The sequence below is a fragment of the Chaetodon auriga genome, chromosome 18 (genome assembly GCF_051107435.1).
Source record: "Chaetodon auriga isolate fChaAug3 chromosome 18, fChaAug3.hap1, whole genome shotgun sequence".
Taxonomy (NCBI): Eukaryota; Metazoa; Chordata; class Actinopteri; order Chaetodontiformes; family Chaetodontidae; genus Chaetodon; species Chaetodon auriga.
The window spans coordinates 12,021,963-12,040,210 of record NC_135091.1 but is presented as its reverse complement, the minus strand read 5'-3'; the positions used below and the strand labels follow the sequence as shown (position 1 = coordinate 12,040,210).

General features: G+C 42.2%; 1 protein-coding gene across 2 annotated transcripts in view; it reads right to left on the bottom strand.

Moving 5' to 3' along the window:
- nbas (NBAS subunit of NRZ tethering complex) overlaps positions 1-18,248 on the bottom strand; it is a 139,325-nt gene that overhangs the window by 56,874 nt on the left and 64,203 nt on the right. For both annotated transcript variants that reach the window (XM_076756131.1, XM_076756134.1), the window contains exons 39-43: positions 17,324-17,447; positions 12,695-12,771; positions 11,778-11,915; positions 1,226-1,449; positions 850-960 (exon numbers count right to left, since the gene is read on the bottom strand). In XM_076756131.1, coding sequence (XP_076612246.1) covers positions 850-960; positions 1,226-1,449; positions 11,778-11,915; positions 12,695-12,771; positions 17,324-17,447 — 674 coding nt within the window. The remainder of the gene's footprint in view (positions 1-849; positions 961-1,225; positions 1,450-11,777; positions 11,916-12,694; positions 12,772-17,323; positions 17,448-18,248) is intronic.

Genomic DNA, 18,248 nt, shown 5'->3' with positions numbered 1-18,248 from the left:
CTCACACCTGTGCTTCTGTCCGTATGCGTCTTTTCCTTTCTGCTCTATTCATACCACTCCTTGTGTCCATCCATTCATTAAATCAATGTGCATATTGCACATGCAGATTCTAAGATTGTGGTATGAATATTCTTCAGGCATTTGTCATGATCTTGAGATTCTGGGAGAAACTCACACATGCAGCAGCTGTGGTGGAGTTTGAAGAAGGCAGAGGTTGTAATTTATCGTTAAGTGGAGTCCATATACCATTTCCTTATATCAGAAAGCGACAGGGGATGTTTATCACAGATGCACATGTGTGTGCGTGCAAACACACAGGGGCGCTCACACACACACACACACACACACTTGCACACATCTCAACTCTGCTGAAAAGGCATTCTATTAAAACAAGGAAAGGTGCAGAGCTAGTCAGATCCCCAGCTATGAAGTCAGAGAGCAAATAAATTATGGAAATAGACTCTGACACACTCTCTCCCACAAAAAAAAAAAAAAAAATCACAACATGTTTGATTTACTCTGCGGTGCTTTAGGTATGCTTTTTACGTAGGCGAGTTTTATCATAACTCAGTGGCAGCAGTGGTCCGACTTAAATTCACTTTTCTTTTAAGGGCATTTGTAAAGAAAAAAACTTACTAGACATGGGAATACATAAGCAGGCCTGAGCAACACACGTTTCTTTATCCAAACACAAAAGCTTTGCAAGGGCATTTCAAATGCACAAAGTATTTCAAACTGATGAGACCATAGAAAGTGAACAGATGCAGATGAGTAACATGAGATGAAAAAAGCTCAGGGAGAGGTTATGTGATGGTGTTCGTGTTTGTGTGTGTGTGTGCGTGCATGTACCCGCTGTCTGTAAAGAGGAACTCGAGGTGAGTCATGTACACCTCCCACAGAGGAACACTGTAGCGCTTCGCCAGAGACAGAGCGATTCTGTACACGCTGTCATCCAGTGTCCTAAGCACATACAGACACACATGCAAAGAGGAGAAAAATAATGATCAGATTTCAACGCACTAAAGCAGAAAGAGCCATCGCTCTTGTGGTATGAAAAAAGGCAGACCAAATAAAGCACACCTTAACAACTACATTACGAAAACCCACCGTGTGTGTGATGATTTCTAACTACATTGCCAGCACACAACTGAACTCAAAGTTTAATCATTCAGTTGAGGAAACATGGTATTGGCAGTATGTTCTTCTAAGTCCCTTGCTGACTTACTCTGTGAGGCCAAGAATGGTCTCCTTCTTGTAGTCGGAGTCAGAGCTGAAGCGCTGGACGTCCACTCCACGGCCCAGTCCCTGCAGCACCTGGGCCTGGGTGAAGTCTGTGAGACGCTCGTTGTATGCGTGCAGCTGGTCGATCAACTTCTGCAGCTCCTCCGGCCAATTCGAATATGTAGACACATGCTGTGTGACCAATCGAATCAGCTCCTTTGGGTCAGCCTATGAAAAGGGGGATAATTCTCAGGTTTCCACGCAAACAGCAGCTGAATGTGTTATTTCATGCTGGTTGCCCCACAGGCTAAAAGGATATGAAGCAGACATTGTGCTACAAGTCAAATTCGGTACTCCTGAGAATGATTATCATGCAAACTCCTCTGCATAGAAACTAAAAAACTGGACTTGAAGGTCCCTGCCCCTTTGCTGTACAGGTGAACATAGTGGCTACTGATTTTAAAAACTTGAATCTGTAAGAATTCAGCCTATTTGTTGTTCCATTTCTGCACTGTAAACATGGTGCTATGCTGAACATCTGACCACATGTTAAAAATATTCGTCAGTTTGTTTTTGTTGTTCTGGATTTGCGACATGATGGAGGTGGGGGAACGGCCACTTAAAACCTGCTACTTCCAACCCTGGATTGAACAAAATTTCCCACTTTGTCGCAATTTGTTTTTATCAATACACCAACATTTCCACCTTAGTCAAGTTGGTCTTTCCATTGCACAAAATGAAAATGCGCATAAAAAAGACATGAAATATAGATGGAAAAGCACTTAGTGTTCACTGAATGTGAAGTTTTCAAAGGTTTTTGAAAGAAAGTGGTATTTTGTGTTTGCTGACAATGATCTGCCTTTTTGTCCTGAGTTATGTTTACCTGGTACGTTACCTTCTGTATATAACTTACTATAATATCCACCAGAGAGAAAAACAGGACCTCACTGGACAGATTCCCTTCATCTCTGCCTTTTCTACCTTTTCCTCTTACTGGCTTTCAAACGCAGCTCTTCCCTTTAGAGCGATGCAGGCAGTGCACTGCACTGTTAAAGGCAGGTTTGACCAAATTCGCACTGCCCTCAAGGCTTATCATTAAACTATGTGACACGCTGAGCTTCAAACGCCATGCACTGCGTGGTACCTAAAACTTCACAGATCTTCCTCTGCTTTGCCGTGATGAACTAATGAGCCTATTTTCAAAAATGGCTGCAATTTTCAAAAATCAGCAGAAAAAGGTAGGCGCAGATTAACTATCCTGGCCTTACTTCTACGATTCGGCTTCCAAGAAGAGATTGACTGCTGCACCTGGGTTGAATCAGGCAACTCAATACGGGCCTTTTTTCTGACATGGCAAGAAAATATGGGTAAGTGTACCAGGACTGTAATTGCTACTGTGATTCAGGCCTATGGGGAATTCAACGGTGGATACACATTTATGATTGAGAGTGTCATGTGCAGGGAGCGGTAGGTGCATGGTGTATCTCTCTCATCACCTCTGTTATAATTAAATGAGCTGCAAAATTTAGTTTTTGGCATCTTATATGCTGTCGCCCAGCAGGATGTGATGGTTTATTTGTTGATCTTATTTGCATAAGGTAATTATGGCTGCTGGAAATGTTTGAGCTTGGAAACAGAGGTGAGTGTGTGTGTGTGTCTCTTCCTCTTCTCAGCATGTGTGTGTGTATCTTAAGATATGGCCTTAGCGGCAGTCATGGTGGCAGATTCACAGTTCAAAAGCAGGGCAGGAGGGAGTGTAAGGAGAAGAGGTAGAAAGGCAGGAATATTAAAAGTGTAGAGAGTATAGATAGAAAGGAGGGGGGGGGGGTAATAAGACAGGAGAATGGAGGAGGAAAGTCATGGAGAGGAGGGAGGGACACAAAGAGGAGAGAAAAAGCAGGATGGCGTTTGTTCATACTGGCATCATTCTGGACACCATTTTTAGACCAGGCAGAATGACACGCAAAGGAGACCATGGAGAGAGAGAAGAAAGTCTGCTGGAACTGTGATGGACAGGCCGATGTTTGAAGAGTTTTATTGAAATAAGGCTTTCATGATGAAATACTGTTTGCATTCTCTCTCTCTCGCTCTCTCTGCCATTCATCCACAGCACTTTGTCCTTTTGGCTTTCTGGATATTTAATCCCCCTTTACCTCTCCAAACACCAGTTTTGAGTGTCTTTATCCCTCCTCTCTCATTACTCAAGAATCTGAGCAACCTGTCTCCTTTCTAATAAGCATTCTTTGCAATCTCAATTAGTCTTCAAATTAAGGAAAGGCAACACTCATTCCTCATTTTCGTCTTCATCTTATCTAATGGCTTGCTTATTTAATTTCAAAGTATCTTAAAAAGCCACTTTCTTCAAAGGGGAGAATCTATAAACTGTATGTAAAGTATAATTGCATAAAGTAGTGTGTGATGTTACACAGCTGGGAGGAAGCCAGCTCTCCCAAACTCCCCTTTTAGATATTTCACCGCTGCCACAGGCTCTTTTCTCTATGCTCCCCTCCTTCCTGTGATGCTGCTTAAGAGGGAACAGTGTAAAAAAAGAAGTCTTGGTCTGAAATCTCTTCAACTGCACTTGCTCTCTCTTCAGTCTTAATTTCCCATGTTATTATATTTCAGTTGCAACACTGCACTCATCAAAAATCCCTTTGCCTTTTTCCCAAACTGTCTTGTATATGAAATAAAATATTATTATTGTAGCTCTTTGAGCTGGTTAATTTTATTATTGCGATTAACTAAATCTTTGTATTACATCAAATGCATTGTTGGGTAAAAGACACGGCAGAATATAAAACTGAAATCTTAACAAGCTGAAGAACTTGCAGCCCTGCTAGCGCTGCTATGAGTGAAATGCTAACTTCAGCATGCTAACATGCTCATAATGACAACATCAACATGATGATGTGAAGCAAGTATAATGTTCATTAAGCTTACCATATGAGTTAAGGATGTTCGCAAGCTAACATTTGGGAATTAAAACTGAAGACTAAAGTACTAAAAGAGAGCTGAGGGTGATGGGGATGTCAGTTTTCAGGATATTTGGTCAAAAATCAATTATTAGACACAGTAAAACTTTAGCCTGATGTTGGTAGTAGATGAAAAATCAGGGAATCAACAAAGTCCAATACTGAGATACTTCACTGTGGACTAAAATGGAGGTCACTCCATTTTAGTCCACAGAAGAAGACAATGAGCCAATCAACACTGCCAACCCTAGTGTGGCTCCCTGCCCTCCCATCAGTCTGGCAGTCCAGCAATAAAACGTCCATGTATAAATTCATATTTATTGATTGTAACGATCACAAACAGTGCCACACACGATCCCAAAAGTCTGTTACATTCCCAATGCAATATTAGTCTGTGTGTGATCATCAATGCCACACACACATAAATCAAAATGACTCAGGCTAACCTAGATTTGAAACATAATGTCTCTCTCTGTATCTGCTCGCTTCAACGATCACATGGAAGTTACAGAGAAAGAGACATGCCTTCCCTCTCTAGAGAGTAAGCTAGTAATGATCTTAATGAGCTGTGTTTATGTCATGCCTAACACTTAGCTATACAGTCAGTGGCCTCATTAGCACTAATTCTACAAATGGTGTATACAGTATGTGCACATAATTAGGAGGAATGCAGGGGGGGAGCGAAACTGGGCGCCAGTTTGAAAGGACATAAACAGGCTCAGCTGCACTGTGGGTCATAACACACCATGAAGGGGACTGATCACAAACAAGATCCAAGCCTACCAAGAACGAAGAGTAACAGGAGTAATGTAGCACAGTCAACCCTGTTCATCTAATGAAAGGTTTAGAGACTACTTAGTCTCAAACATTCCCAGTCAGCTGCAACAGTGCATTTAGAGTGCATGTATATTTGTCTAAAAGGGCCCTTTCTGCAGCTACTCTGCTCTACAGGGCTCCCATGGGTAAAATATAGACCGCTAATGATTGTGGTACAAGGGTACAATTTGTACAAAAAGAGGAAAGCGAAGTCATTGGGTCTGTGGTGCTTTTCTATGATGGGGAAGTCATTCAGCCTGACTCATTATTCCAGTCAATTCAGCAACAGGGAGTTGGCTCAGTGGTCCGGCACATCCAAGGTCAGCTCCCGAGACCGGCAGCTTGAATCCTGTTGTGGCCATGAATTGAAACACATCTGCGATGACCACAGGCAATGCAAAATCTCAATAGATGTCAGCAAAAGTGGTGTTTTATCAAGTGTTCTTGATGCTATTACAGAAACGCTTTCATCTTTGCTCCCAGTACAGTTTTTGTCTGAACTCTGTGCTATATTTCTGCAGCCTGAAAAACTGATGGTGTTAAGATTCCGTTCAGGTTGGATTAACAACAAACTTCTATACTTACTGAAGGTGAAAATATTCTTTCCAATTCACCGACTTTATCTGAGTACATGAAATGAAAGTAAAGAATCCAACAATGATTTGTGGGATTTTATATCCAAATGTCGTAATGAGATATTCAAAGAGCTAAGCACTTTTTCTGCCTGATATACGCTTAAAGTCACATTCTGTGTATCTGTAGTACAACTGCGTATGCTTTGAATGTTTAAATATATGTGTGTGTGTGCGTATGTACCATGAGTGTGAGTAATCAATACTCAGTGAGAGAATGGTGACTGCGGGCGAAGATATATGGTTGAGTGAAAAATCTCAATCTCTTTGCTCAGCACCCGTACAGCAGCTGCACATCCGCAGACACAATTATGCTAAGCACAAGCACGTGCTCTTACACACACACACACACACACACACACACACACACACACACAATCAAGGAAAAACTCACACATTAAAACACTGACAAGCACAGGTAAACAGGCCTTAACACTTACATAAACACGGGCTATTGTGCAACATGATGTAAACACCACCAGCAGAACAATTATGGTAAAGAGCGCCTCTATTTCGCAAACGAGCACTTTAGTCGGTATAATGAAAACTTCCAGTGCGAGCAAGTGGAAATCGGCTCATTATGCCTTGGGGAATAATGGAAACCCAGCCTCTGTGTCATTGAGCCTGGTGCTGCTCCGTCACGCCTGATAGCCATAATCAGAAGGGAAAGTAACAGTTAAAGACTCTGAAAGTCAATAGTGGGCAACAGAATCTCCCACAGGCCGAGAGCTGAATGTTGTCTGGATGCAGTGAGACAAGATATCTTAAAAAGACAGTACTTTAAAATGGAAAAACTAGCTTAAAATATCACTTGATATGAAAATAAAATAATAACACTGGCAAAGCAGTATTACTGCAACACCTCAGGACTAAAATATTAGCATTAGTAGTATTATTATTGTCTGTTAAAAACCTGTGTGATCGTCTGACTGCTCACGTTTCTGTTATTATGTCCCAATTGGCCAAGATTAACAATGGTCAAAACATATACAAAGAAGACCAGACCTGAATTTTCCTTTAAGAAGATGCTTGACTTCTTCCTTTACATGTTCTCCATGTGGTTTCCCTCAATAGTCTAAATACATGTATGGTCAGGACTCATGTTACAACTGACATTGGCCAAAGCACTGGTCTCAGAAGTTGAATTGGTCCCTGGGCTACGCTGTGGCTTCCCACTGCAGCTAAGTAGTTATAGTGAAGTAGGAGGGTCAAACACAGAAGGAAAATGTCCCTGCAGGGATCGATAAAGTATAAGTGAATTATTGTGCAGCATGGTGCATTTTAAACATCAATATACAGCATTGTTGTCAATTCAAATGAGATACATTAGGGAATCTGCAGTAAACAAATGACACCATGGTAAATAATACTATAGCTTCTGCAGTGCTAGGTCCATGAAATGCCTCAAATTCCTCATTTCAAAAGGATTCATGCAGCTCCCTGATAAGAGGTCGAGGTCTTGTCTTCAATGCCTTTTTCTCACTTTACAAATGTAGTAATAGTATTCTTGATGCTAACGTGAGCGTGTACCATCTTAACAGTGAAATTTGATGCACCATCCTGCCCAAGATGACTCAAAAAGAGATTCATGGATAAATTAGATCAGTGGTTTTCAACCTCTTTCCTTAAGAGGCCCCTTTTCTATCACTGAGAGAATAGGCGACCTAAAAAAGTGACAGATTTTATGGATATTTCATATTATATTCAGAGTAACTGATAAACTGTAGTTAACCCACATAAAGTTTGTGTAAGAAAAAAGCTATTTGAATGAATTTCGAGCAGATTGTTTCCTGTGAATATTCCATCTGAGATGATTTTTCCTGACATTTCAGCAACATTTTAAACAACTCTCTGACTATATTATGTATTTGTTAATTCTTAACAATCATACATACTTAATAGGCTTCTTTGTTCACAAATTCACTATTTTCCTCTCCCTGATGCTTGCCCATTGTTCCATGAGCTCTTTGGTTGTTTTAACTGCCTACTTTTCTAATGCAGGACAGGGCTGTTTAGCAGAGACTGAAGGCTCTGTGAAAACAGCTCGTGTTCAAGTCTTCACAGTGGCCTTATGCTTTGAGGCTTTTTTTAACTTTATATCTTAAACAATAATTTAAGCTTCAAAAATAATAATTTCACTTAGTTTTCTCTACAGAAATGAATGAAATTGAGATTTAGGCGGACTGCATAATAAAGAAGGTCTCGCGACCCCTCGTGACACTTTGGCGACCCCTAGTGGGGATTGGGACCCCAAGGTTGGGAACTAGTGGGTTAGACAACAACACATTTCACGTGTGCTCAACTGATGTGAACATCTGGTCTGTGTGCTGCTCATCTGTGGCATAACAATGACGCTGTGAGGATGTTATTGCGTGAGGTGAGGTTTTACACTTCTGATCGTAAATTTATTAGCATAAATGTCAAATAATGATAAGAAATCTTCTGTGTGAACGGATGTTCTGAGTAGATACGGTTCAACAGCATAATGGAGCATGAGTTTTATCATAGCTGACATTCATGCACTGCATGTGCGTTTCATGTAATTTTAATTGTGTCTAACGCATTTTATGTGAAGACTGTTTTGCTTAATCTCGTGCTTTACTCGTATATAAAACAGCGCCTTAAGTTAATTTAATTGAAGTGTTTCCTTCACCTTAAATTTTAATGTTCTCTTTGCAAGCAGCTTCAGTTCCAAAACCTTTATATCTTCAGAAGTGTGAGGAAATAGGCTGTTGATTGAGGCTTTAAAAACACATCAAACACCTAGAGTAAACCCTCAGAGAGTTGTGTTCCTATTTGCAACTGAATGACTTCAGTGGCTTGAGTGTTTGGTGTCTTATTGCTTGGGTATGAAATTATGTGATAGTGACAAGAGAATTGAAAGAGCGTGAGAGTTATTGAGACACAATGTTACTGCTCTTCAAGTGGAGAGTGGGAAACACTTGGAGACAGCTTGACACACCACAGCACACACACAAATGCACCACCCGCTGTCGCACGAAAACAGATCTAACACTCCAGCGCACACCAACATGTTAGCCTGCAGTTACACATCCACGCCACACACAAACAAGGGCTACATGCACATATAAAACCTCTAAAGACACATGCTAGCAGTCATGATGCAAAGCAAGCACGTGCTGGAAATGCTGATACGCGCCCCCCTGTCATATATATATATATCTGAAATTAAATATCAGACGCTGTGTGTGCCCTTAAAAGATAAGCGACAGCAAGAGAGCTAAAGAAAGCACAAGAGAAATGTATGAAGTATGGACTGTCAAGATAGCATTGCGGATGGAGAGGCCTTAGATTTGACAAGAGCAAGACAGGCCTATGGGGGGAAAAAGCCTCTAAACAGAGTGTTGAAGGAGGGAGGAACGATAGCAGGATGAGCAACCTAATGTGAACAGAAAGAAGCAGCATGGAGACGAATAATAACAGAACTGTCATGCCAACAAAGAAATTCATTAAACTTAACTGACAGAGGAAAAAAAAAAATAAGAAAAGGAGAGGGACACAGAGCACACAGAGGAGGAGACAAGACAAAAAAAGATGGTGAATATGGAGGAAAGAAATCAAGGTTTAATGGTCTTCTCCCCTCGTGCTTCTATCAGTGTTAGAGTAAAAGTTGCCACTGCCTCATCAATAAGAGCTGAGTGAAGGCAAGACCTGGAACACAACGATAACAAGCACGCACTCTGGTAGAACATGTAAAAGAAAAAAAAAAAAAAAAAAACTCAAAGGAAATGACAGATAAAAAAAAGAAGAAATGAACTAAAAATGAAGGTACAACTACCAAAGTGTAGAGCAGAGGAGGAAAAGGTGTATATATTAAGTTAATGGACTTGAACTTCACTTGAGGCAGGAGGTGGGAGAGTGATTACTACCATTAGGATGCAGGGAGGATGTGCGTGGCAGTGTGTGGCGACGGGCAACTGTGTGTGGAGTGTTGAGTGTAACTTGTTGGTGTACTTGTGTGAGTGGGAGTGTGTGTGTGTGTGTTTCTGTGCACAGTCCTGACCTTGAATGTCAACTGGGACACACTTATCCACTTCCTCTGCTGGCCTCTTTCCCTCTTCAGTTCTTTTATTTCAACATTTTACCTCCCTTCCTTCCACCTAGGCTAAAACCCATGAGAGTCACAGTCCACTCAAGGAAAAGGTCAAAGCCATTTCTTCTCTTATTCACCCCCCAACAACCCTGGTGCCACTCTTTCGCCATCACTATCCAATTCTTCCCCTTCTCACTGTTACATTCTGTTCTCTTGTTCTTTGTCAGAAGAAAAGGAACATACAGTAATGCGGCATGTTGTGGCTACTTACGGCTTGGATTGTCTAAGTAAATAACATAACGCGACATCAGTGTGACGCCATAACCGACAATTAGATTTAATTTGCAATTTACACATGGTTAAATTTCATGTAATGCAGAGTCTAAGAGTGAGTCAATTATGCAAAATGTCTGGCTGCTATAATTAAGACATCTGGGGGGGAAACAATCTATTTTACACACATATATTAACACAAACGCAGACACATGGGCAAACAGAAGCGTTAACACACAATCCAGCATTTGGACTAAAGCATAAATAAGTGGATTAAGTTAGTCTATTCTGACGAGTAAAGGGATAATCATAGTTATTTTCAGCCTGAGTGTTATTTTCCCAGTTTGTTCCATTATGATGTCTGATTGTGTTCATGTTTTGCCTCTTACATCACTGTAAAGCCTTTTGTATTCCCACTTTGCCACAAACAATGGTCTCCATCTGAGGAACCAAACGCAATTTGAACCCAAAAAAGCGACTGAAATGTATTTTCAACACAATAACACAAAATAGAAATGGCACTCGCTTACAATGACTTGGATTTGCAACTATTTGTGGCTTTTACCTTTCTTTACTGCGGATTACTTCATTTTAAATTCTAGTTAAGTTTTCAAAGACACCAAATACGTCACAATGAGCTTTGAGGAAACGTATAAAATGATGCACAAGATATTGGATGAAATGATGCAGTCACAAAAACATCATACAGCTTCAATGAAAAGCTAAAACAAAGTGTAAATATATACGTGCGAGTGTATGGTACTGTCAGACAATGTGGAATAAGATGACTTTAGTTCAACCTCAATGCTACTTGAAAGCAAAGGAGTTTAACACGTGGACTGCAAAATGTATTAAAATGCTGGCTTAGCTGTAGCTTAGCTTGGCTGACCAAGCTAGTTAGAAGGTAATTGTTTTATGTCATATAAGATGTAAAGAGATTGGTGATGTTGCTGATTGCTGCTTTACTTCCTGAATAAACATAATATGATACGGGTTGGATTTCAGCACTATGCAGATGACACTCATTTATACTTCCACAAAACAGCACATGACTACTCTTTCCTGCCTTTTTTTAACTGCTCTAATGACATCAACATTTGAATACGATACAATTACTTAAAAAATGTGATTTTCCTTATTGGAACTAGATCACCCATTAGCTAAATAACCTCCTCACTGATGATACCCCAGTGTTATTGCCATATATTCGCCCTTTTTTGCCAAAGCTGGAGACTTTGCTGAGAGAGTAGTTAAAGCCTTTGTTAAATGTAAAATGCATTATGGTAAACACACTGCATTCATACTGTGATTTTCCACCTTAACAAACAAGGCATTTTACAATTTTAACCTCTCATTCTCCCACTCACACTCACACTGACACAAAGATGGTGATGGAGCTGCCATGCAAGGCGCCGAGCTGCCCATTGGGAGCAACTTGGGTTCAGTGTCTGACTCAAGGGATGATTGTATTGCTGTCCTCTTTGCTTTGCCTGCAAATGCTCTTTAAAAAACCCCAAAACTTACATAAGAGTGCATGCACTGTCACGCAGACCTCTACTAAAAACTCTACTGTAAACTGCACTGACTGAAGAGCTAAAAGCTGCACTTAGCCTCTAAGGTTTCAAAAAACTTTTTCAAAAACCCATCTGCCCAAAACAGCTCGATCTTGTTTATGTCATTGTGGCAATTATAAGACAGATGGAAGAACATCTCTCTGTGTTCTTGACTTTGACATCTCCCACCTCAGCACGCTACCCAATATCTCCATTCACTCAACCACCCACGCACATAACCAGTATCCCTGCTAACCTGGTAGAGAGTGTGGTTCTTGTTCTTGAAGCAGGGTGTGAGGAGCGAGTAGATTTGCAGGGAGTAGTAGTAGGCAGCCAACTGGAGCGACAAGGCTGAGTGACACTGTTTCTCAAAACACCTGTTGGCATCCAGTACCTGCATAGATGGATGGAAATGCATGAATAAGAAAATAAAGCTGGTGGTGGGAGAAAAAAACATTGAAAAAAACGCAAAAGCAAATAAACACCACTTCCTTGATTCCAAATCTTAATCAGCTAAAAGAAAAAAAAATCTCTCATGGCCTTTCTTAGTACAGCTCATAATGTCGAAAAATAAGCAGTTCAAAATCAAAATAACGAGTTAAATATTCAATCAACGGCACCCTGAGGGGAAAAACTGTGTTTATTGCGTCAACCCATGCAGAACTCAAAGCCAGTCAGTTTGTCTATCACCTCAGACGTGTAATCTGAGTGGAGTTAAAAAGCTCGCCAGGAAATACTCTGTCTATGTAATATACACTCCAGCAGTAAAGCGTTTCACTGGAGACACGGCGAGTGTTAAGACTCATGAGGGATTTAACCACCTCCACTTGAACACCACCTACTATTGCCAGTAGGTTTCTCTGTCTTATATTTTGTCTTAGCAATCAAAGTACACTGACTTTTTCTCTGACAGCTGAGACAAGGCAAACAGGAGCCACGTATTGTGATGTTACCGCTGATCTGACACACTGATGATGCAAACTGCCCACCACAAGAGCTCATGCAGAAAGATAAGGGATCGATAGAGGATATGGACTCATTTGCACTCAGCCGTTTGCCAGAATCTCACTAAAATACAACCACACTTACATTGTTACACATTACTGGAGTCTGTGAGTGTGTCTAAAATAAAGCTGTGTGTGTGTGTGTGTGTGCAACTGTGTGTCCACCTACCTGAGGCAGGGCCAGTAAGTAGGACAGCGCAAGCATCATGTCCCTGGGAAATGCATCATTGGCCAGCTGCAGCAAAACTGGAGAGGGATGGAGAGATGGAATGGGGGGGGGGAGAAAAGACTTTAACTAAAGTGCTGAGGATTAACAACCAACCCTTCCCTCTTGGACAAGTCTCATCCCACGTTTGTTGCACACAGACGACAGTGCCTGTCAGAATACACCCCTCTGTGAGCCAGACAAAAGAGAGGGGAGGTAAAAATAGAGGATAAAGACAAGAAGCGTCATTACAAATCTTCTGGGTTTCTGTTCTGGGATTCTGTCCATCTTCTTGCTGGGCTGTCGCGTGCCTGTCTGTGTGCGTGTGCTTGCACATGTTGTGTATGGGTTGTGTGTGTGCGCGAGCGCGTGCGTGTATTGGTTTCTTGCACAGAAAGCATTCATTATTCAGAGTAAGTACATGCCCACTTCTAATAAGTGCTCTCCAGATGAGTCCAAACTTCATCTAAGTGCACTTTAAAGTTGAGTTCCCTGAATGGCAAATTAGCCTATACATACTGACGGCAGGGGCAGGCAGGGGAGTTTGATTAAAAGAATCCAAAATGATCTGTGTTTAACTGCCTTCGACTTATAAGTTTGAACCACTGATCTGGGCGAGCGGGTCATGTCGACTGTGAAGAAGCAGTATCTGATTAAAGGTTTCTCTGGGCAATTTATTGCTGTGTTCCAGTTCCATAATACATACTGAGTGTACAATATATACAATATAATGCTCGAGCATGACAGTTCATTTTTGACCTTTGTAACAGCAGTCTGACAAATGGAATCCAGCTAAAGCACCACTTAGGAGCTACTGAGCTCGCATGTAAACAGAAGCGCTGACATGATTAGCCAATTAATTAATTATTAATCAGCTGAGAATAAAGGAGCACGTATTTTGATGGATCGTTTGAGTGATTTTATCAAGCAGAAATGGCAAAAAATCTACTGGTGTCTGCTTCTCAAATGTGAATTTTCTCCTTTCTTAGTCTTAACTGAACACATCACACTGGGTTCCGGGAAACTTTGATTAGCCTTTTCCACTAATTTATTACATCGAACGTGAATTGATTAATTGAGAAAACACTTGGTAGATTAACCATTAATGAAAACAACTGTACGCTTCTGCCCTCAACTGATTCATCTCCTTGATAAATACGCATTCTCCATCCACTGAAGTGGCTTAAAGCTGCAGAAGAATCTGAGAGAATTTTAAGTTGGAACTGTCAAACTATATATTTACTGTCATACCATCCTTAAATGAATGTGCTCAACTGTTTTGTATGAATAGACAGGACGAGGACAAAGGACAGGAATCAGACTTGGAATGCTACCTCCAATTATGCTGTGTTCATGTCACACCTTTCAGGTTGTAATTATGAGCTTCCACTCACATCAGCCCTCTCCTAGTAATTCCACATCACCATTATTTGCCACTCGGTGCAAAGAACTACAGAAATGTCAACAAACTGGTGGCGAAATGGCTTCAAAAATTAAATGCTAAATAAAAGCTAATGCGCTTGTACAACACAAATGCAGTTGATTTAAAAGGAGAAATGTGGTCCATTGGCTTAACTCTAAATACAGAACCAAAGTAGCTAATTCAGGCCATTTCAATTCTGCCTGCAATAACGGAATAACAAGAGGTTTTCCTGTTCTTCCCATTCTGCCGACAATGCATGAATGCTGCATTAAACCTCCCAAAGAGAACCAAAACTGTTTTTACAATCATTCAAACATTTCCTCAAGCTGCGTCACCCCCCATGCACAATGAATCTTAATGATCTACAGCTGTGAATTTCTCTTCCATTTCCTCTCAAAACACAGAAAAATCTGAAATTTCTATTATGCAAACTGACTGAATTAAGTATACATCGGCTATTTTTCTACTGTTTTTCAGTCTTATTAGCTTAGAGTTAGCATGTAATATGGAATTGGGACATAGCCCATGCGTTCAGTCTCCTCGAGGCTGATGGGATATGGAGTCTAGACAGAGCTTTGGGTGAAGGGATGGACTTTTTTTTTTGAAAGCGCTGGCCTTGAGGCCACAACAACAGGCGCGCACAAGGACACGCATGCAGGCATGCAAAAACCGCGATTAAAACTTCGTGTATTTACCAGACGAACACCAAACACTGTAAACAAACAGACTCCCTTAGTTAATCGCTCTCTAACTCACTCACTCGCTCGCTCACTCTGAGGAAACAGTGGGAGAGAGCAGAGAGAAGCAGAGGCAGACAGAATCACTTTGTAGTCTCAGACCCAAGGAGAACAAAAGCCTGTGGTGGTGATAAGAGCCTGAGACAAAATGGAACAGACAGAGAAAAGTAGAGCATGGACACTGGGAGAGAGACGGAGGCGGGGGGGGGGGGCAAAGGGAGACAGACATATCCTGTAGAGCAAAATGCACACTAATATGCATATGCGCACACAGAGGCCAGTACCTGACACATGTAGTTGGAGGTTTGTCGTGTGTGTCTGTGTGTGTGTGTGAGCAGGGTGGAGTGTTGCACCGCTTTAAAGAGCCATAACTGCTCTCTTACGCAGAGTGCCCACCCTCCTCCTTTTCTCGTTTTCCTCTCCCCTCCTCTCCTACCCCCTGGGTTTCAATGAGCTACACCTCAGAATGAGCTGATTACACGCCTCTCTAAAGCTACTGATACCATCGGGACAGGAATTACCAGAGGGGTAAACACACACACGCACACACAGAACAGATAACCCTGACTTAAAAGCGTACACTATTTCTGCTTGTGAGAGAGAGAGAGAGAGAGAGAGAGAGTGTGTGAGAGAGAGAGAGAAGAAAACAGGGGGAGTGATAAAGAGACACCGTGTGGCGGAGTGAGTGTGTGAGACTGGGCTTGTGTGTGTCCACACACACACACACACACACACACGCACACACACAGTTTCCTGTGTCAGCTAAATCGGGCAAATTGTTAGTGGGATGGTGAGACAGTGACTTATTACTATTTCACCTGTGCAGGCAGTGTGAAAAACAACTGATTACGGCCTGATCTAACATGCGGCCAATGGCAGCACGGCATGCTCTCTTTGTGCGTGTCTGTGTGTTTGTGTGCACGCATCTCCCCCTGTTTCTCCTCACACCACCTTACTCAGCTCAATCCCATTGAGTCACTTTCCACTTGTGTCATCATTAATTACCTCCACCTTATCTGGGCCAGGTGAAAAATCAATATATTTATTTTCTTAAAGGCCATCTCCCAGTCTGTTTTTGAGGACAGCCGGTGTGGCGGGCCGATACGGGAGTCATTAATCGAAGGTTGTTATCGGACGCGATGCCGTCCAGACCGGCTTTTCTCTTTCTCCACACGTCGCACTCCACGGCGGCTCCGAAGGGAAGGTGACTTTTAAGAAGAGAGATATTCATTTGAATGACGGCAGCAGGGAGAGTTTGGATCTGGCGGGATGTGCGAGCGCGTGTGCAATCGCGCGCCATGGTCAAAGCGTGTGCCTCGCATTCTTCACTGTCCGCGTATTAGTATTCAAACACAAACATGCACGCCACTGACACACACATGCGTTCGCTTTTTTATTTTCAGAGTGGCATTGATTTTGGCGAGCGGCTGCGATCCATCACGCAGCGCGGCCTTGATGCTTTGACTTGATGCTATCTCTCTGGTGACGTGTCATTATTTACTGTTGCCGTGGGATGCGTGGGTATACATTAATTAATCAATATCAGGCTATTCTTCACATGTTGTCCCCTCGTCCACCACGTTTGGACTCCGCCGGCTAGATGGATGTAGAGAAGGCAGGTTGCCTTCTGCAAATACCGCAGATTCACTACGACGAGCAGCAAGAAGCAGCTCAAGTTGCACAATATTCATTCACTCTTCAGGAAAAGCTCACTGAGGGTGAGTTTGCCAAATGAGTGGAGGAGTACTTCAACCACATTACAAAAGCTTCTGAAAACAACACCTGATTCGCTCCAAATGATCCAGTCAGCAGCTATAGGCACTACATGTTTTGCTTTCATTCCGTCTGCACATGCAACACGTTCGACCTCTGTGCTCATACAGGACGGATCAATCAGCTCAATCAAATCACTTAAACACGGGACTCCCGATCGATTAACACGATGGCATGGTCAAAAAACGCTGACGATAAAGAGCGCAGCAGCCTTACTCACAGAAACCGCGTCGGAAAAAAAGGAAAGCACGGAGCCGCAGATGGCTGGAAGATGCAGACAATATGGTCTGTCTGTTCGGAGGCAAAGTTCAGCTTTATTTCTTTCACAGCACAGTCTCAGTCAAGACGACAGCAGCAACATGTAAAATACTACTCCAACTCCAAAAAAAAAATAAAATAAAATCGCAACAGTTTAAAACAGATTTTTTGAGAGCAGCCGTGTGGGAAATCGGACCGTGGAAGAGCTCAAGCTGCGCAAGAGCCGACTCAAACTGAATGTCAAATGACAACTGATCTGGCACAAATCGCAATTATACAATTAGTCGGGGGCTTCAAGACCGGAGTGTGAACACAGGTGGTATAACATGGTTTATACCTTGCATCAGAAAAAGGAGATGCTACACTTTCCCACGTATCTGTGTGTGTCATATGGGTGCTTACCCTCCGTGGCCGGAAACAGGGTTTGTCCTTCAGTTTTGGCCTCCGCCAGTTTGCCCGTCTTCAACAAAACCTCAGCGAAGTTTTCCCGAGGCACGTCTTTGTACGAGGAATACACATCTTGACTCTAAAAGAAAAGACCGGGGAAGAGAGAGTGACAAATAAATACCTAATGCATATTGTTGTACTGAGGGAATCCCAACAGTACAGAGAGCAGATCAGAAAATGGCACAGCGAGATGTGATTAAGGTGACTGAGCGTCCTAATTCCCAGGGCGTCAGACAGATGAGAGATGGAGTAAACAAATGAACTTCATGGCCAAATAAAGCCTTTTAACATGGGGCCCTGTGATAATTCATTTATAGGATTCTTGTACGCCAAGTTATTTCTCAAGTGTCTGAGAGGTGAACAATGGAGTTTGCGCTCTCGCCGGCCTCAGAGCCATCGCTTCAACACACAGCGTTTCCTGTCTGTCTTCGCCGCTCTCACTCCATCCATCTTTCTGTCTTGTTGCATTTGTCTCTCTTTCTCTCTCAATCAGCCTCTCCTCCCTCCCCACTTCCTTCATTGAAACTGTTAAGGTAAAAACCAATCTCATTGATCAGCCGGCTCACAGACAGATGGACGTGGGGAGCCATTATTGGTAGATGGATGATGGAAGATGGATGAATGCTGGAGATGGAGCGGAGGAAGGGATTTGGAGAGGCCTATTAAAATGTCATGAGAAGAGATGTATCGGCCTTCTCTGTTTCCCCTCGCGTCCACTCTTTTAGCTATCCACATGATTTGTGTCTCTGAGTAAAAAGCCCAGTCATAGCCCAGGGCGACCATTTTCTAGGCATAAAGGTCAAACTACTCCTTTTCTCACTTTGTTCTTTTCCACTTCCATAACTCCCTCTGTTGATATTCTTTTCTTTTGGATTTCACG